Source organism: Notechis scutatus, chromosome 10, assembly GCF_049901735.1.
Source record: "Notechis scutatus isolate UNSWTSFEM ecotype Mainland chromosome 10, rNotScu1.2, whole genome shotgun sequence".
In the NCBI taxonomy this organism is placed as follows: domain Eukaryota; kingdom Metazoa; phylum Chordata; class Lepidosauria; order Squamata; family Elapidae; genus Notechis; species Notechis scutatus.
The window spans coordinates 10,760,676-10,781,375 of record NC_142018.1 but is presented as its reverse complement, the minus strand read 5'-3'; the positions used below and the strand labels follow the sequence as shown (position 1 = coordinate 10,781,375).

General features: G+C 43.5%; 1 protein-coding gene across 9 annotated transcripts; it reads right to left on the bottom strand.

Moving 5' to 3' along the window:
• Window positions 1-2,754: 2,754 nt before the first annotated feature.
• APOOL (apolipoprotein O like) lies at window positions 2,755-17,955 on the bottom strand. Of its 9 annotated transcripts, none has more exons than XM_087972097.1 (10): window positions 17,921-17,955; window positions 14,018-14,100; window positions 13,633-13,749; window positions 11,902-12,021; window positions 8,902-8,956; window positions 7,467-7,565; window positions 6,118-6,209; window positions 5,319-5,426; window positions 4,041-4,200; window positions 2,755-3,160 (listed from the first exon to the last, which is right to left on the bottom strand). In XM_087972097.1, the coding sequence occupies exons 2-10, from the start codon at window positions 14,018-14,020 to the stop codon at window positions 3,063-3,065; spliced, it is 852 nt and encodes a 283-aa protein (XP_087828223.1). In that variant the 5' UTR covers window positions 14,021-14,100; window positions 17,921-17,955; the 3' UTR covers window positions 2,755-3,062. The 9 variants fall into 9 exon arrangements, with proteins under 9 accessions (XP_087828223.1, XP_087828226.1, XP_087828225.1 ...); XM_087972100.1 differs by having other exon boundaries at window positions 13,642-13,749; XM_087972099.1 differs by having other exon boundaries at window positions 13,633-13,746.
• Between the last annotated feature and the right edge of the window lie 2,745 nt (window positions 17,956-20,700).

Below are 20,700 nucleotides of genomic sequence, written 5' to 3'. Positions count from 1 at the left end.
CCCCCCCTTTAAATATTTGGCTAATAAGTACGTACATTGGCACATTAGATGGGCTCTCTTGATTGTTGAGGGCTCCCTGACTAAAGTTAGCAGCTTGTAAGTGTTCTGACCTAGGCTTCCCAAGACCATGAAGCAGATTCCTCGTCCCGATAAAACCCCTTTTATTTAGGTGAAAGGGAATTCCCCTCCAGCAAAGTCCCAGCAAATAGTCTTTCATGAGATTTCACAACTACAGACCTTTATCAGGCTTGGAGAGTTGCCAGGCCGATATCTTCCAAACACCACGTTGTAGCAGTAATGACTTGGCAAGAAGTCAGGAACAGATATTCACCCTAATGAATTGAACTAATTGTCTCCTGCAAACACCACTCCCCTTTCGCTCCTCTTTATTCCCTATGGGGGGAGGAGCCATTCATCGTCCACCTGTAGCTTTACTCCCGAGTCGACTCTGGTTTCTTAGCTATTCCCTTCCCCTGGCAGCTCTGCACATGTGCACACTGGGAACAGGCTCCAGCTGTTCTTCTGCCCCGACTCTGAAGGCAGCTGATAACTGTCGGACGGCCTTGGCCCCATCTCTGCCTCTGATGCAGAGCCCTCATCAGAGCCTTCCCAGACTCCAGGACTGGCCCATGTTCCTCCCCAACCTCCTCACTGTGTGAGTCTGCCGGCTGCTCCCATTGGCGGGCCACAACAATTAGCATCTACAGTTGAGATCTGAATTTGTAGTCAAGGCTTTCTACAGGTTAGAGATGTTGGGTCTCTCTAAAGCAGGGGTCCCCAAACTTGGCAACTTTAAGACTTGTGGACTTCAACTCCCAGAATTCCTCAGCCAGTATAGCACAGCTGGCTGAGGAATTCTGGGAGTTGAAGTCCACAAGTCTTAAAGTTGCCAAGTTTAGAGACCTCTGCTCTAAAACTTTGCAGTGTGGGATGAAAAGCCATGTGTGAATCGGAGGAGGAGTGGAAATATGCAAGAATATTTACCAGCCTGTTTAGCTTAATCTATCAGGCCAACATTAAGACATTCCATGGATTGCTATAACGGTTAGATTGTTTTAGCAAATGGAGGAGGGACAAACATTCTGAGCAGAAAAGCTCAGGAGTTCCTCCAAGGAGGAGAAAAAGTGGAACTATCAGTATTTGGGAGGGTTGATCCAATTCATGTCCATAAGATGCTGTGCCAAAAGAACTGGAACCTTCTTCAGTTACTTCTGCAATGATGCTTTTAGAGCAGGGCTGTCCAATCTTGGCAACTTTAAGATGGGTGGACTTGAACTCCCAGAATTCTCCAGCCAGCATGGGGAATTCTGGGAGTTCGAGTCCACACATCTTAAGAGTTGCCAAAGTTGGACACACATTTTAGAATATAGCTGCCTAGACAACCATGGTGAGATGTTAGAAAAATCCACATTTTCACACTAGGTCTCCTCAACTGAGTCAATTTTGGATCCAGTTAAGTTGGTCATTTAATGTAAGTTTTTCTTTTTTTTACAGGTTTTAGGCCCTTTCTCTATTTTGCTCTGAATGTTCTCTCTAGGTTTTGAGGGCCAGCTCCTCTCCTACTATCCATTCTTCAAACTAATTGAAAACGACTGGTCTGATCATCATCGTATAATGAATCAGGCATCACTTCGCAAGAAGGCACTGTCAGGGAAATGCATGCCCAGGGCCCCATAATTGATAAGAGAACCAAAATAGGAGTTAATCTGGGTCGGTCACTGGGACTAGAGGTTTAGGCTTCTGAGCTTTCGGACTTGGGTTGAAGGCCATCCTCAGGCAACTTCTCTCCAGAATGTATTATACTATGCATAGAGCATCCCACTGCGCACATTCTGGTGAGAAGCAGGTTTGTGCTCCAGCACAAATCCAAAAGCTCCGAAGACTGAACCTCTGTTCCCGGTGACCGACCCAGATTGGATCCTGCAACATTATCCTGGGACATATACAGTATTTGCCTTCATTCGTGAGAACCAAAATATTTTGGGAGTGCGCTCCTAAAAAGCGTCTTGGAAACGGGAGATTGATCAACCATCAACCCTGCTCCATAAATACTAGTTCCACAAGCTCAACATAGTGGATGTTACACCTCTAGACAGCCTAATAGCCAGGAAAGGAATGGAATGGAATAGCTGGAAGGGACCTTGAAGGTCCTCTAATCCAGCCCCCTGTTCAAGCAGGAGACCCCATCCATTTCAGACAAATAGTTGTCCAATCTTCTTAAAATCCTCCAGTGATGGAGCATCCACAAGTTCTGGTGGCAAGCTGTTCCACTGGTTAATTGTCCTCACCATTAGGAAGTTTTTACTTAATTCAAGGTTGCTTCTCTCCTTGATTAGTTTCCATCCATTGTTTCTTGTGCTGCCTTCTGGTGCTTTGGAGAATAATTTGACCCCCTCTTCTTTGTGGCAGCCCCTCAAATACTGGAATGCCTCTATCATGTCACCCCTAATTCTTCTTCTTTTTTTTTTAGTCTAGCCAAGCCCAAATCCTGCAGCCGTTTTTCGTATGGTTTAGTCTCCAGGCCTTTGATATTTGCACACAGGATGTGTAATAATAATGTGTGGGAAACATAGCAGTGTGCTTACACTCATTAAAGTCATTCGCATAGAACTGTATCATTTACCTTTTATGGATTGAAATTTGCGCCATCAATTCTACAAACTTAAAACATCCCTGATCCTCATCTTTCTGCAGATTAGTAAAAACAGCCAGTTTTTGAATAGCCCGGGGATTAGAAAGAAACGCAAAACAAAATGTGGTTTAAATTCTCTGTATTATTATTATTATTATTATATTATTGCAGCCTTTGTTATTTACACTATTCACTAATTTGGCAGCGAGGATCTCTTGACTTTTTTACACTCCCGAGACCAATTATGCTTTCAACCAGTTGAAAATATGAAGTGGCACTAACGAGTAGAAAAAGATTGTTAAGGATTGCACAAGAAAATTGGCAAGAGAACGAGAGTTAAGAAGCTACCTGACTCCGTTATCACCATGCAGACTGTGAGCAATTTGCACAGGGCTTGTTTTTAAAGTCCCATGAGGAAAACTGGAGGGTATTAGCTTCTCTTACTATACAGATCTGCATCTTCTGGGCTGGCCTGCCCATAGTCCATGAGGCTGGCATCTGCTTTATACTTGGGCGCCTTCAATACATCTGCCAAATATACACAAAGATGTTAGGATAGGTGTGTCTGGAATGAGAGAGGGGCCGCTAAGTTTATTTATTTATCTACAGGGGGGTCCTCCATTTACAACCATTTGAAGGTACAGTGGCACTGAATAAAGAGTCTTATGACTGGTCCTCACCTCTATGACCATCATACCATCTCCACAGTCTCTCAAAATGCAGGTGATTGGCAACCAAACCTGTGTTTACGATGGTTGCCGCATGCTGGGGTTTTTCATTACCATTTGTGACTTTCCCTGCTGGCTTCTCCCAAACAAAGCCAATGGGGGATGCCAAATTTGCTTAACAGTTCCATGATTCGCTTAAGAACGAAAGTAAGATTTGCTTAACAACCATGGCAAAAGAAGTCATAAAAATTGGGCGCTGCTGACTTAATAACCCCCTTGCTTAGCAATGGGAATTCTGGTCATAAGTCAAGCACAATCTTCCTTCCTTCCTCCCTCCCTCCTCCTTCCTTCCTTCCCTTCCTCCCTCCCTCCTCCCTCCTTCCTTCCTTCCTTCCTTTCCTCCTCCTTCCTTTCCTCCCTTCCTTCCTTCCTCCTCCCTTCTCCTTCCTTCCTTTCCTTTCCTTTCCTTTCCTTTCCTTTCCTTTCCTTTCCTTTCCTTTCCTTTCCTTTCCTTTCTTCCTTCCTTCCTTCCTTCCTTCCTTCCTTCCTTGCTATCTTACCTTACCTCCTGTTTGGCATTTTGATTTGTACTGGTTGGCAGGAATACAGCCTGCACTAACCAGCTGCCTTTGCAGGTGTTGAAACAACCTCCCCACCCAAAACCTGTATGAACAATCATCCAACTTGGGAACTGCAGATCCAGAGTTGGGAAGTCTGTGATGGCAATTGGAACATCTCACCTGTTCTGACATTTGGCGCCTTCATTTCACCCATCAAAGTCTCATAATCTTTGTGCACTTCTGACCTCTGGGTCGGTTCCTCTGATGTTTCCACTTTGTTCTCCGATTCTACAGGGGCCTCCTGAGTTTTTGGAAGGCTATGACTGACCCGTGAAGCTTCCTGTACTTGAAAAAGAGATGGTGTCAACTCATAAAACATTTTTTATGGCCATTTTATAGTTGCCAACAGAAAGGGAGGGGGGAAAGGGGTTTGAAAGAGCAGTGCGGTAGCTTGGAAATCGAAAGTGCATTCCATGCATAGTTTTTCAGAGATTGTAATTAGGCGACTGAAGTTTCTGCCGTGCAAATATCTAACTGGAGGACATGATTGATGACTCTTGGCTAGGGATGTGTCCCATTGGAGAATATGAATTATGATACACCCAGAGGGGTGGGGGGAAAACCAGGGTCAAGGATGACAGTGAATTGTGTGTGTCAGAGTCGGCTACACCCAGGTCGTGTCAACATGTTAACTCCCAATAAATCATGTTCTAGTTTTGGAAGTTTGGCTCGAGACTCATGATTTAACTGGGGGGTAACTGCTGGAATCCTGACAGATGGAATGATGGAATATTCAGAAAGATACATTGGGTGGGCAGTCTATTATAATTAAACAGTGTGACTTTCCAAAAAGGGACTGATTTTAATAAAAGTGTTGGCCAATAATAATAATAATTATTATTTATCTTTAGCACAGAATTCTTATTAGAAGTGATCAAATGCCAGCACGAGAAAGACCAGGCCTGGATTTTAATTTTTGTAATATGTATTTTATTAAAGATTTTTTCCCCTTAATATAAAATACAAATAGAGATAAGGACAATAGACTTGAACCAGATTTAAAAGCAGCTCCATATCTGGTCACTTGTGCTAAGAAAGAATTGATAGCCAGCTATGAAACAGACAAATTTTAAAAAAATCTTTACTGAGTCCCTAGTTTAATTCGAGGAGTTGAAGTCCACACATCTTAAAGTTGCCAAGGTTTAGGGTATAATTTATTGCTTATGAGGTTACCTAGTTGAGTAATGAAACATCTGTAAGCAAACCACCAAATTCACAAGTTTTGAAGAGTCCATGTATAGATAAGTAACATTAAACACCACCGTAGGGCCTCTTTATAATGGGCAATGTAGAGATGCAGTTAATTTTACCATTTAATCCGATGCAAAATTTTGGTATTTTAAAATGTACCATCAAAAACTTTTTGCTATTTAAAATGCTTCTTGGAAAAGAACATACCTGAGTATCTTTTTCCTGGGCAACTTCTGCGGAAGGCTTTTTGGTCCAGAGGGATCCTACAGTTGTGTACATTATATGACTCGCAGCATAAACTTTGCTACCTGTAACCTGGTTTAATGTGAAATGTGTTATTCAACTGAGCAACAGACACAAGCTGGTGATTTCATTTCTTTTTAATGAATAGTATAATTCTGAGAGTGGAATAAAAACGTCCTAATTCTGAATGGCAGCCTATTTAAAATTTGGCCCCTGGAATTTAAAAATGTCAACCAGCAGCAACATTCTTAAACTGATACACACTGATACACACACACACACACACACACACAAACCTTGTTTTCCCAAAAATAAGACCCTGTCTTATATATATCTTGGGTCACCAAAAAAGGCCCCAGGGTCTTATTTTCAGGGGACGTCGTCCATTAACTAACCTCACTTGCACACGTCACCCCCGGCCTCCTGTTCTCAGCTAGAGGCCTTCAGGAAAGCCTTACCAGCCTTGCCAGCTGTAGAAGAAATGGGCTGGCAAGGCAGGTGTCAGGGCATGTGAGGCCTGACTACAACTGTCCGAAGGTAAATAGTAGGGTAACTCCACCCTCCATCCCCACCCTAGCTTAATTTTTACCCGTGCACTCTGGAGTGGGTGGGGTCTTAATTAGGGCGTATTGGGGAGGGGGGGATAGGGCTTATATTGGGCTCACATGTAAAAATCAAGGTAGGAATTACTTTCAGGGTAGGTCGTATTTTCAGGGAAACAGGTTATAAAAAACCCAAAATATGAACTTTAAAAGGAGCTTACCTTAGCAACGATCACCGACTGTGCTGGGTAGCAAAGAGATATACCTAGTGAGCCAAGGCACATGGGATAGGCGATTTTCTTGAATCGAGACCCTGCAAGAAACAAAAATCACAAGTGAGAATACGCAGAGCACCACTACTTGCCACGTGAAGTTTCAAGACCCGTGTTCTCATAATTCACTTATTTCATTACATAATTGATCTGCTTTCCTAGAGAACTCTGAACCATGTGCTGGCCAAGTTGCGTTGTGGCCTGTCGGCTGCCAGCAGAGCTAGCGGCGGAGTCTGATGAGGAGGAGGTTGAGGGAAGGGCCTGGGCCAGCTTCGGAGCCCTCGGAAGGCTCTGATAAGGAAACAGCATTGGAGACAGAGCTGGTGCCTTCTGTCCTCCCCCAGGTGGAGAGGCAGCTGTCTTCGGGGCCTGAGCTCAGTGAGGGGGAAAAACAAATGGGACCCATCCCATATGCCTAGATGTGTAGAGAGAGGAGAGGAGAGCAAAGGAAAGCAATCAGCCGGCTCTCAGGGAAAAGAAGACGTTGATGCTAACCAGCCCTCCCTGGCTGGGAAATAAATAGGAGGGCTTTGGGAGGGATCAGATGTCACAGACAACAGTTCGTTTCTAGTACATAGCAAACAATTTGGATTCCTTGGATTAACCCAGGTTTGTTGGGACTAATTACGTTTGATGTTTTGTTTATCCATGTGAATAAAAGACTGTTCCTGCCCTGTTATAAATAGAGGTTGTTTCACTTGAGAGTAAATGGCTTATCATTACTTGTGAAGGCTGGCTCAAAATAAGTTGTCTAGGTTTGCACAGGCTCAGTCACCAAGAACTAACCAAGTCAACACATACTTGAGAATTAATTGAGCATATTCAGTTCATTCACTATTCAGTAAACGTGCCGTGCTTAGGATACGGAAGTGAAATGCTATTTTTGAAGCATGAGGTTGCACCTATAACATTTCCTGGCAACTCTTTAAAGCAGCTGCATCTTTTCCTTTTGCCCACAGCTGCAGCTTCAAAAGCTTCAGGTGAAAAGATTAATTTACCCTGGAGTGGGATATCCCCACAGCACGGTCAAAAAAGCTAAGACGGAGCCATGATACATGGAGTGTGATCCAAGTTCTGCCTGTTTTTTATGTCCGTCACAAAAAGGGCAGAGCTACCATCACACTTCCACAGTTGCCATCTTGACTATTGTTAGCCACACCCTTGCAGGTACTGGCTGTAGATTAAGAATAAATTGAATAGAGCAACAGAGATCATGTTAATAAGTACAGTTTTTCTTATCATCTGGAATAGTTTCCTTCCCCATAATTGTAGTATTGTAACAATAAGTATTATCTTACCTTTCCTGGCCAGGACTATTCCAGTCAGTCCTGAAACTGTGATCACACCAACTTTGGGGAGAAATTCTGGGGGAGGATTCTTCAGGTAAAAATACACATCTTCAAGATAAGCAAAACAATCAAGGTTATTTCTTGCTGGATTAGCACAACTTCTCTTTATCTCACTGGTTATTTTCAGAAGTTGTGGTCATATGTGTTGTGGCCCGCCGGCGGCCAGCAAAGCTGGCAGCAGATTCGGACAGGAGGTTGGGGAGGAACATGGGCCAGTCCTGGAGTCTGGGGAAGGCTCTCATGAGGGCTCTGCGTCGGAGGCAGAGATGGGGCCAGGGCCGTCCGACAGTTATCAGCTGCCTTTGAAGTCAGACATCGAGGCAGAAGAACAGCTGGAGCCTGTTCGCAGTGTGCGCATGCACAGAGTTGCCAGGAGAAGGGAACAGCTAAGGTACAAGGGTCGACTTGGGAGTAAAGCCACAGGTGGACGGTGAATGGCCCCACCGCTTGAGTATAAAAGAGGAGCGAAAGGGGAGTGGGGCTTTGCAGATGACAATTAGTTCATTTGAGTGAAGATCTGTTCCTGCATTCTTGCCAAGTATTGTCTGCTACAGTGTGGCATCTGAAAGATATCGGCCTGGCAACTCTCCAAGCCTGATAAAGGTCTGTAATAGTGAAATCTCTTGAAAGACTGGTGGCCGGGACTTTGCTGGAAAGGAATTCACTGTAAACTAAATAAAAGGGGTTTATTGGGACAAGGAGTTGGCTTCGTGCTGTTGGGAATGGCCTTGGGAGACCGAAGGAAAACTACAGACTACATAATGGTCAGATATCAGGTAGCTGAGCCCACAAAAGGAATATGGGCAAGGCAAGCAGCTCAGATAGGACCCTCCTTATTTCCTCTGGAGATGGCTGGAGAATTGTACTTTTAGGCTTGCAAGAGTCCGTCAACGAATCCTTACAATAAAGTTAAAGCTAGCACAGGTAATCCTTCATTTGGTGACTGTTCGAAGTCATGACGGCACTGAAAAAAGTGACTTATGACCGTTTTTCACACAACTGTTGCAGCATCCCCATGATCAAAGCTGGGGCACTTGGCAACTGGCCCATATTTATGATATCATAGTTGCAGTAATCATTTTTTTTGCAACTTTCTGACCAGCAAACTCAAGGAGGAAATCTGATTCACTGATCAACCGTGTTACCAACTTAACAAACTGCAGTGATTCACTTAACAATGGTGGCAAGAACAGTCATAAATTTGGGGGCAAACTCAGTTAAACAAATGTCTCGTTTAGTAACAGAAATCTGGGGCTCAACCGTGGTCGTGAGACGCGGACCACCTATACTTTTGCCTCTGCCTCCTGTCTGGACTACCTTGCAAGACTGACAGAAGTACACCAAAACACAAGGAAAGTGCAAAGTGCTCTATTGACACACCCACCTTTTCCAAACTGTAAGGAAGTCGTGACTCCATTTTTGATGAAGAGGTAACCATCCTGTAGAAACAAACAAAAATCATTTTTTTAAAAAAATCCCACTGGCAGATATGAAGGCAGCTTCATAAAAGGAGAGATGGCTAGAAAAAAAATACTCTTCGTTTTTATGCAGTATGTAAATCCATCCCAGGATATGTGATTTTGCAATTAGAAAGTGATACATACATGACAACGTGATGAGAAATTGCCTTCACTAAGGCTAACCTTTTGTACTTGTGGTATGATGCAAGTGGCAGCTTTTGTGGGACGACACTGACACGCACCAACACAAATCATTACTCCCACTTGTCGTCCCCCAGGTATTCGTGGACAGAATGGGGTAAATAATGTCACTTAATGCAAATAATGTGTTGAGATTACAATTCTCTGAATTTCTAGCTTACAAAGTCAAAAAGATTTAAGAAATCAAAAAACAAACAGCCAAAGAACTGCTAAGAATCTTTCCTATTGTTTTCGACATCAGAGTGCATATATATATATATATATATATATATATATATATATATATATATATATATATATATATATATATATAGACATATATATATATATATATACAGACGGACACAATATATATATACAGACGGACACAATACAGAAGCCTGATGATGACAGATGAGATTCTGCCAAAATGTTGCTACAACTTTAAAAGCACAACTATAATGACGTGGGAAAATACCCGAACGAAGCTGAATACCATATGTATGTATGTATGTATGTATGTATGTTATTCAGCTTTGTTTGGTTATTTTCCCACGTCATTATAGTTGTGCTTTTAAAGTTGTAGCAATGTTTCGGCAGAATCTCATCTGCCATCATCAGGCTTCTGTATTCGTCTGTGAGATATATATATCATCTAATAAGTAATGCATATGCATAGGCACACCACATATACACACACACAAACACACACATGCACTCTGATGTCGAAAACAATAGGAAAGATTCTTAGCAGTTCTTTGGCTGTTTGTTTTTTGATTTCGCAAATCTTTTTGACTTTGTAAGCTAGAAATTCAGAGAATATGTATGGATGTATATGTATGTATGTATGTGTGTGTGTGTGTGTGTGTGTGTGTGTGTGTATGTATGTATGTATGTGTATATATATGGATATTTGGTTATTTGGGTTTTCTCCCGTGTAAGATTGGAAGTATCTAGGCAACGTTTCGATGAAGTCTCATTCATCATCTTCAGGCTTCTGTCTTCAGCTCTGTGCTTCTCAGAGTGATGTGAGCTTGCAGCTGCTTCTTCCTTTTAACTGCTAGTGGGGGGGTGTGACTTGATTGGGTGGGGCTTGGCTGTGTTCTGATTGGGTGGGGGTGTGTTCTCATTGGTAGGGGGTTTGGCTGTGTTCTGATTGGTTGGGGGTTGGCCGTGTTCTGATTGGCTGGAGGCGTGTTCTGTTCAGGTGGGGGCTTGGTTGTGCTCAGGTTAGTCTTAGTTGCTGGAGGATTTGAGCTGGTGAGCTGTGATCCTGCTGTTTGGCTTCGAGTTCGGTGGTCGTGCTGCATCTTCATGGTGGGGGTCAGTTCGCTTCATGTATGGCTCGGAGGGGTTTGAAGTGGGTAGTGATGCAGCTGCAGTGCGGCTTCTGGTCCGTGGTCGTGTCTCATCTTCTGTGTGGGTGTGAGTCTGCTTTTACGTGGAAGTGTGGTGGTGGCATCTTGTGTGGCTCTCATGGGTGTGGGTCTGGTGTCATTCTTCATGTTAGGTACTCATCTGTTCATGAGGGCGGGTTTCCAAATGGCTGGTAGGCGGGAGGTGTCATCTCTTTTATTCATGCTGTGGGCGTTTTTCTATCTCTATGGCTTCTCTGATTATTCTGTTGTTGAAGTGTTCGGTTTTGGCGATAGTTCTGATAGTTCAAGCCCCCACCCAATCAAGTCACACCCCCACTAGCAGTTAAAAGGAAGAAGCAGCTGCAAGCTCACATCACTCTGAGAAGCACAGAGCCGAAGACACAAGCCTGAAGATGATGAATGAGACTTCATCGAAACGTTGCCTAGATACTTCCAATCTTACGCGGGAGAAAACCGAATAACCAAAGATCCACATACAAATACCCGTGAGAACCTCAGAAAATAAATATATATATATATATATATATATATATATATATATATATATATATATATATATATATATATAAAAAAAATGTGTGTGTGTGTATGTGTATGGTGTGCCTATGCATATGCATTACTTATTAGATTTATTCATATCACAGTCCAAGTTCTCAGCAATTAAGAATGACCATATGGTAGTGAACAATATACACACATCCACTCACTCTCGCTCTCTCATTTCTAAGCTATGCATCCCCAGGACAATTTCAGTTTTCATCAGTTTGCGAGCTTTTGTTTATTTAGGGTACGATGAGAACATGACAAAAAAATAAACATAGGCACACAATCCATGTAATTATACACAAAACTTCTACGGAGCTACAGCAGTGGCCCCATAACTGGATATTCAATTCAGCTATTGGAATATACAGATTTGCAATTTACGTTGTTGACAGTTATAATATCTCTCCTCCAATTATTAATTCAACTACCAATCAGAATGGCTTCTCTCCATCCAGAGAACTAGAGTTTGCAAGATAAGAATCTTATATTAAACACAATTTTGGGTTCACCCTACCAGATGTCATTATCCAACAAGCTCAGGATAGCACGATAATTAGAGGACAACATGATAGGCATGAAAAAAAGAAACCAAAACAGAAATGACTTATTTGAGAACGTTTCCACTCCCAAGGGAGAAGCATCGTAAATGCAAAACTGCAACAAGCTTGTAAGAGTTGTGGCCAGGAGATATTTAATCTGCATCTCACAGGCTGTATTGATATCCAACATGCTTTTTTTCCCTCCCTCTCTTCTTGTGACTGAATCTTCTGAAATGTATTGTTTCTGTACCTAAATCAAGAAGCCTGTTTTTGTTCTCACCTTGCAGTTCTTTAGGTAATAACTTGTTGACTTTCTTATGGATGAAATCCTGGTTTGCAGCCGGCCGGGTTTTTCGTCAATGTACTGTGATTCCAGAGGTGGGGCGTTGTAAATGGGAAGCTGCAAAAAAAAAGAAGGGACAGACGGTGACCAAAGGTTTGCCTGCGGTAATGAAAACTGAGCCTCCACTCCATTATCGGTGGTATTTCTTTGCTCCTCATTCAACAAGGATTGGCCATGAGATTATTGATTAGAATGAATGGGAGTGGTGCCATAGATTTTGCAGTCCAATGGCTCAAAGGAGGTGTCCAAATCTGTCTCTTGTCAAGCACAAAGAATCAGGGCCACATGCTAAGTTCCAGTTAAGCTGATTTATTGCTCACGTCTATTCACAAGAGTCTAGTCAAGCACCAAAGGGTTAGCACTCAACAGATAAAGAGTCAGTGGAATTCAAGGGGGACTGGATTTGGACTGTTTGTGGGAATGTAATGATTCAGGCTTATTCCTCTCTTGACTCCACCTTTCCTCCTAGTCTAAGTCATTTAAAGTCATTTTTTCAATATCGCTACCCTTCCCGAGTGATTCACTGTTTTCATCCCTCTTCAAAGAGATCCAGTGTTTTTTTCACACCACTAGGCTGAGAATGGGGAATGCTAATCATTGACCCATCCTGATCTGCTATAGGTTCTGGAGTTAACAGAAGTCCATCAAAATAAATTAGTAGCAAGCCAACCTTCCTCCTCATTCTTTCTTTACATGTTGTGCTTTTATCTGGTTTCATAAGAAATTAAAAAAACAAAACACTTGAGTGATTGAGCAGCACGGCCATGAAGCCATGATTCTCTCAAAAGAAGATCCTTGAAACCCTGGAGTTAGGAGCTGGGGTGAGGAAGGATTCTTCCCGGGGAGTATCAGTGTAGCTTTTTGGGATTCAGAGCTGCTGTAAACAGGAGTGAAATCTATATGTATATAAAAGCGAAATACCCCTCACGCATCATCACAAAATCTCCAGAACTGTAAAACCTACAAACTTGAAATTTGGCAGGTATGTATCTATTGGCTTCTAGGTGCTCGCTAAGAAAGGATTTTTCGAAATGACCATCAGAGCATTAGTATTTCGTATATTATTATTATTAACACGCTCTGATGCTAAGGAGTTCTACTCCCTCTCCCCACCTGAAAAGAAATCTCTTCCAAATGCAAAACACAAGCAGAGGAGTTTCAGTTTCAGTCTCAAAGCACCAAGCAGTTTTAGTATAGAACAGTTGAGCTAAGCCACACCCAGGCTCCTTGCTGTCTCCTTCTTGCTCACAGCAAATACTCTTTCAGTTTCCAAACAGCCCTCAACTCTCACACCGATGCTGGTAGGCAGAGGCACAATTCCCCTCCCCCTTATTTTCCTCCCCAAACACTAAGCCCAATCACATGGTTTCGTAGCGAAGCACAGGTATAGAACTAGTATTATATATTCACTTTTGGTGATCTTGAGTTCAATCTGCAAGGTCATTACAAGAAGCTTATTACTTGTTGATTACTTTTACTTATTATACATTACTTTTCTCTTAGGATGCTGTATAATGATCCACAATGCATATTTAACTGGCATATGGGTAAATAAATACTGATGCATAATCTTTTTGTTTTAAACATAATTCCATGTTTTCAGGCTACTATGCAAGACCTTTTTCCTGAAATGTTAACTACACAACACAAAACCCAAAGTGATCTTACGAATCTCACTTGATGTGCTTTAACCCGGCGGGATTTCTGTTCTCCTTCGGCTGCGTCAAGTGCATGAGTAGAAGTCCATGCTAGAACTGTAGGAAGAGCTGCCCATTTAGCGACCTGCTGTTACAAGCAGAAGTCAAGAGAAATCAAGGAACAAATTCAATACCACCAGAAAAACAGCTTTTGTTTCTCAACATTCAAGCTAACATCAAGAAAACTGTTATGCCCACATTCCTTTTTAAGCTGGGAATGCTGGTTTATCCAATTTTTAAATGATCCTTTAATCCCTTGTTATGGGGTACAGTTGGGGCGACTGAGTGGACCTGAGCATTTGTTGGCCAGATGCCCTTGCTTCGGCATCAAAGATTGTAATATTTTTATTACCCACCATCCATCCAGTCAGAGCTGAAGAAGCTCCTTGGATAAGAAGCAAAACATCTTCAAAGAAAAACCAGAAAGTCCGGTTGCCTCCTGAAAAAAACCCACCTTTGGAACAACAGTTGGAGGATTGTATTTTACAACACTTTTGCTGGAAAGATAGATAGGTAGATAGATAGAGATGGAAAGGAATGGAATGGAGAAAGGGAAGGGAAAGGAGGAAAGAAGGAAAGGAGGAAAGAAGGGAAAGGAGGAAAGGAAAGGACAGGAAGGTAAAGGAAGAAAGAAGAAAAGCCCAGGCTCCTGCATAGCCTGATCTCATCGTTTTGTCATGAAGAACGGCTATCCAGCTAGTGTGATGATTAACTGAAGGCATTACTTATTTACTTGCTAGACTTATATCCTCGTATATTTTCCTTCTTTCTGTGAAGGAACTCAAGACTTCCTTTGATTTGGACACAGAAGTTACGTAGAGAAAGTAAGAGTGAAATTTTACGTTTTTAGCAACAGCCCCACTGGGAATAAGAACAGAGGCCCAAGGAATTAGTCCATCCTGGGTTTCTTCTTCACCTTTGCCAGAGAGAACTTCCAAAATAGTGCTTCCAAAAGAGATATGTCAAGCACAAGTATCAGAGGGCAACCTATACATTAATGTTTTGTAAGAGAATGATGCCTTTTTCATCCAATCAATCTGAAGAGTTGGAAAGAACCAACGCCCTGATCAAGCACGACACCCTATACCAGTGGCGGCTAACCTTTTCGGGCTCCTGTGATGATTTCCGCCATGTGTGCCATAGGTTTGCCATCACGGCCCTATACAGTTTGCGACAAGCTTGCTGTCCAGTCTCTTCTTAAAAACCTCCAGTGATGAAGCACCCACAACTTCTGAAGTTCCACTGGTTAATAGTCCTCACCATTAGGAAATTTCTCCTTAGTTCTAAGTTGCTTCTCTCCTTGATTAGTTTCCATCCATTGTTTCTTGTCCTGCCCTCAGGTGTTCTGGAAAATAACTCGACCCCTTCTTCATTGTGGCAGCCCCTCAGATATTGGAACCCCTAGTCCTTCTTTTCTCTAGACTAGCCATACCCATTTTCTTCAACTGTTCTTCATATGTTTAATCCACTTTAATGGCAAAATTACTTTTTTTGGGGGGGGAGGAGGGGTTCATTAGAAACAGGAATGGAAACTTTCAACACTGATTTGTTTTTGCTTTTTTTTACTTTCTCATTTGTACATACGTTTTCAATCTTATTTACACGGTAAGAATTGTAGCATGACGGCTGGAATTGGCTGAGTCCACGAATGACACTAATTGCTTTGAGATGTCTGCTGAAAGGAACTGGGCAGTGACTAACCAAATGCTCCTGTAATAGATTTCGCTGCCCAGCAATTATTTCGAAGCAATTTTCTTAACACTGATTGATGTAAAAAAAAAAAAAAAAGTTAAAAGACCCAGCCAGCCTGTCTGTCTGAGGAGGGGGGCATATTATTAGGTCCAGATAAAAAGTGAGGTTATTGGATTATGTTTAACTGTCTCTCACTTAGATTGAATTAAGTTGATATGATTAAATAATGCTCTCCAGTCATCAATAATTACAATTCAGGGACAGGAAACAGAGGTTTTGCAAGCTGCAAAGTGTAAAGAATTATGCTTCCAATTTTGAAACCATGTTAGACAGGGAAGTAAAAAAAAATCTATCCTAAAACATCACCAAAAAACATTTTCTTGGGCTGATTAAGAAAATAGCTTGGATATCAAAGCTAGAACAGAACGACAGAGTTGGAAGGAACCTTGAAAGGTCTCCTAGTCCAACCCCCTACTCAAGCAGGAGACCCTATACCATTTCAGACAAACAGCAGTACTGCACTCTAACCACTGCGCCACCGTGGCTCACATAATGCCTGGCTTTGGAGCAGGCTTTTCTTTCTTTCCTTTTTATTAAAATAATCTAATAGGGAATCAATGCAGGCGAAAGAATGAGACCCACACAAAGTATGGGCAAACAAGTTGTCTACCCCAGGGGTCCTCAACCCCCAGTCTGTCGACTGGCACCAGTCCGTAGCATGCCAAGAAACTGGACCACGCAAACAAGTGAAGCCCCATCTGTGGAGTGCAGGTAGCATAGAAACCACGCCCCCTTTGGTACATGGAAAGATCTTTCTCTATGGAACTGGTCCCTGGTACCCAAATGATTGGCGGCCGCTGGTCCACACCCACCATTATTCTACTACTGTCAATCACGGCAATGTGAAGGGTGTCACACAAGTATTACAGCATCGACTGTATTTTATTTGGATCTTTCATTTCACTCTAGATTCCACAAAAGCGCCGGAAGCATTTGTAACAAGCACCGGGACTGATACACATTTTACGAAGCTCCTGTTTCTTCCTTTTTCCATTTTTTTTGGGGGGGCACTGCTGGCATTAACAAAGGAGATGCATCTTTTACCAGGAAAAAAAAGTTTGTACAACTGAAATATATATGTACTGTCAAACATAAGCAGCAGCTGAAAAAACTGACATTTAAACAAATAATCTGGTGAACTGCATGTTGGAGAAAAGATTCAAAAGGAAAATACCTGGAAGATTCAAAACACAGAATGGCATCTTGAAAACACCTTATCACCGAAAACAGGAACTTGTGCAGTATTGATTCAAGAGTGCCCGATGCTAATTTTGTGAATTTTAAAACAATAGAATAAGGCTCTCGTTTGACACATGGTTATAACCTTTCCTTGATGAGCAGCAACCACTGTCTTCTACATCATAAAATATGAATTCTTAACAGATTCCCTTAGCTCCAGGCTTGTCAAAACAGACACAGCTAGAGAAAAGCTGCAGAAAAAAGCTTCTAGAATGACAAACTCTCCTTTCTACTTATGACTATAACTTTGTTGCTTGTATCTTTACGATTTATATTGTTTCCTAGTATGATTTATGTTGACTGCTTGTTTAGTATCCTGTGACTATCACTAAGTGCCTTATGATTTATGATGAATGTATTTTTATGACGATCATGATTTATCATTTATACCTTTTATGCACACTGAGAGTTTATGCACCAAAGACAAATTCCTTGTGTCTCCAATCACCCTTGGACAATATTCTATTCTATTTTCTTCATTTCATTATTCTATTCTATTCTTTCTTCATTTCATTATTCTATTCTATTCTATTCTTTCATTTCATTATTCTATTCTTCTATTCCATTCCATTTTCTATTCTATTCATTCCATTCCATTTTCTATTCTATTCTATATTAGGGAGTGAAGTTTGGTCAGGAATCTCAGAAACATCCCAAGGATGTCAGGGTTACACCTGGAGGCAACATCAGTGGGATTGCACATGCTCTGCTGCCCAGCATCTTCAGGTACACCCAAAAGGTCCACCTTTCCAAACGGATACGGAGGGGCTGGAACAAGAAATCAGCAATGGAGCCAAGCTTGGGAAGGCACAAGCTTTGCCCACCCTTCCTCATCCATTGCAATGCCACTCTTATTTCTTTCACATCCCCACATTCAGGGAAGGAAGGGGCGAGGACTGCAGTAGGGCATAGGACAAATCCTTCTGCACATGGTCAGAGGTCCACTCGCCTTTTCCACCCCTTCCTCCCTCTCTTGGGCCTCTTTCTGCAGGACAGAGTTCCGACTTCGTGGCTGGCGGGAGAAAAGAGCAAAGATCAGGAAGGGGCCATGCTGGCTGACTCAGAGACCCCGTAGGGAAACATGCTCAGGCACCCTTTGAAGCCTAGAACCACTCATTTCAGTTGAAAAGCAGGAAAGGGCTCCCTTTAACGCTGGGAGGCCCCGTCTTGGATCCCGAAACGAAGAAAGGACGTAAAAAAAGGGGTTTCCAGCAGCCTCGAAAGTCGCCGGAATTGGAGACCGGAGAGGCGCGACGCAGCCAACTCACCTTGGCCGCCATTTTGCCTCTACCTCTTTCGCGCGAGAGCCGCCCAACCCGGAAGAGGGGCGGCGCTGTAGGAAAGCTGGCCCAGGATTGGTGAGGCGGAGGAGTGGCGTCAGAGTGACGTCACCCGGTGTTTTCTCTCCCCCCCCGCCCTTAGTGGCAGAGGTTTCCCGCGCGGAACTACATCTCCCATGATCCCCCAGAAGCATGGGTCAACCACTGTGCCATATTGCTCACGACAGTATATTACGCTACAGTAACTATGAGGAGGAAAAGAAACAAGAAGGGAGTTTTTTTTTTAAATTCCCGAGGATGGAAGCCCCGTTTTTTAATTGGTGGGCTAAAAGAGTGTTTTTAAGCCTTGGCAACCTTTAAGAGGTGTGGACTCCCAACTCCCAGAATTCCCCAGCCACACCTGTTAAAAGTTGCCAAGATTTAAATATACTGCAAGATGTGTGAACAAAGACAGACAAAGGTGTCAGCGTCAACAATTTCTTTTCTTTTTTTCTCCTTGGCTCCAGCCATTGATACATTTTACTCCAGACTTAATAGGATTCTGTCTCACCCTTATCCTTAATTTCTAGAGTTAGTCTGTCCATCTCTGCATAGACTAATATTTTCCTTATTATTTCGCTTTCTAGAATAGAATAGAATAGAATAGAATAGAATAGAATAGAATAGAGAATAGAAGAAGGAATTAGAATAGAATATAGAATAGAATAGAATATAGAATAGAATATAGAATAGAATATAGAATAGAATAGGATTACTTTATTGGCCAAGTGTGATTGGACACACAAGGAATTTGTCTTGGTGTAAATACTCTCAGTATATATAAAGAAAAGGTACATTCATTAAGAATCAAGAATCAACATACAACACTTAATGATAGTCATAGGGTACAATCAACAATCAAATCATACTAGGAAACAGTCAAGTGGGAGGGGATGGGTGATAAGGAGTGGTGAGAAGATTAACAGTAACAGTAGTGTACATTTTGTAAATAGTTGAACAGTGTTGAGGGAATTATTTGTTTGGCAGAGTGATGGCTTTCGGGAAACTGTTCTTGTGTTTAGTTCTGGTGTGCAGTGCTCTATAGCGTCGTTTTGAGGGAAGGATTTGAAATAGTTTATGTCCGGGAATGTGAGGGGTCTGTGAATATTTTCACAGCCCTCTTTTTGACTTGTGCAGTATACAGGTCCTCAATTGAAGGCAGGTGGGTAGTAATTTTTTTTCTGCAGTCCTAATTATCCTCTGAAGTCTGTGTCAGTCCTGTTGGGTTGCAGATGACAGACTCAATAATTCCTCTGTAGAACTGGATCAGCAGCTCCTTGGGCAGTTTGAGCTTTCTATAGGGGTATCTTCATTCTTCCAGTTTTGGGCATACACCAATCTCGCAGCAGTTATTATATGTAACATTAAATATATTGTTCCTTTACTATATTCCTCCTCTATAATTCCCAATAGGAACATTTCTGGTCTAAACTCTACTTTTTGCCTAACCATCCCTTCCATCTATACCAGGGGTGGGCAAACTTTTTGGCTCGGGGGCCGCATTGACTTTTAAAATTTGACAGACGGGCCGGGTCAGCACAAGATTTTTTGGGAATTGCCCCCCTTCCCCCCTCTTCTCTTCCTTCCTCCCTCGGAGGCCCCTGAGTCAGGAGTTGCTACCATCGGCGCGGCTCCCGCTGCTCCAGTCCCGCGTTGCCTCGGGAAGGGAAAGGCAAAAGGAAGAGCCGTGGCAGTGCTTTGCAACGGAGCAGCGGCACCGGAGGCTCACGCTCAGCGGCTCCTGGTTTTGCCTTTTCCTTCCCAAGGCAACGTGGGACTGGAGCCGCACAGAGCTGCACCGGCGGTAGCAACTCCTGACAGCCCCAGCCAGACACCTGAGCGGAGCCCAGGCGAAACTGCCTGTTGCTGCTGCCGGAGCACCGCCGGTCGCCTCCTCCAAGCAGCCCGCCCACCGGCTTCCCTCTGCCGCCGGCTCGGGCCAGGCGCAAGCGCCCGCAAGTTAAAAGGAAGCCGAAAGTTGCTGGGAAGTTGCTCGGTGCTGGGAGCAGGCTTTTAAAGCAGGGTCCCCAACCACCGGTCCGTGGAACAAGTCCTACTGGGCGCTGGTTTGCTGGCGCCGCCATCTTGTTTTGATGAAAAAGTGCTTCCGGTGAGCTTTTCCGGGTAGAAAGCTCACCGGAAGCACTTTTTCATCAAAACAAGATGGCGGCGCCCAGCTGATGCCGGTACCGGGCCGCCATAAAAAAGGTTGGGGATACCGGGCCGCGGCATAAAAAGGTTGGGGATCACTGTTTTAAAGTGCCGCCCGAGCAAAGTTTAAGCCTGGAAGCCCCGGAAATCCGAGCAACTTCCCAGCAACTTTCGGCTTCGCTTTAACTCGCGGCGCTCACGCCGCCCGAGCCGCACAGCAGCCCGCTCCAAGCAGCCCGCCCGCCCGGGCGGAACCCTTCCCGCTCCTCGGGAAGACGCTCCAGCCTGCAAACTTTGCCTTTGCAAAGCCCTGGAAGCCCGGAAAACCGAGCAACTTTCCAGCAACTTCGGCTTCGTTTTAACTCGTGGGCACTCGCCCGAGCCGCACGGCGGAGGGGAAGGCCGGAGTGCCGCCGGTCGCTCCTCCAAGCAGCCCGCCTGCCCGCCCGCCCGCCGGGCTTCCTCCGTCGTGCGGCTCGGGGCCAGGCGCGAGCGCCCACGAGTTAAAACGGCCGAAAGTTGCTGGGGAAGTTGCTCGGGTGCTGGGAGCAGGCTTTTAAAGTGCCGCCCGAGCAGGA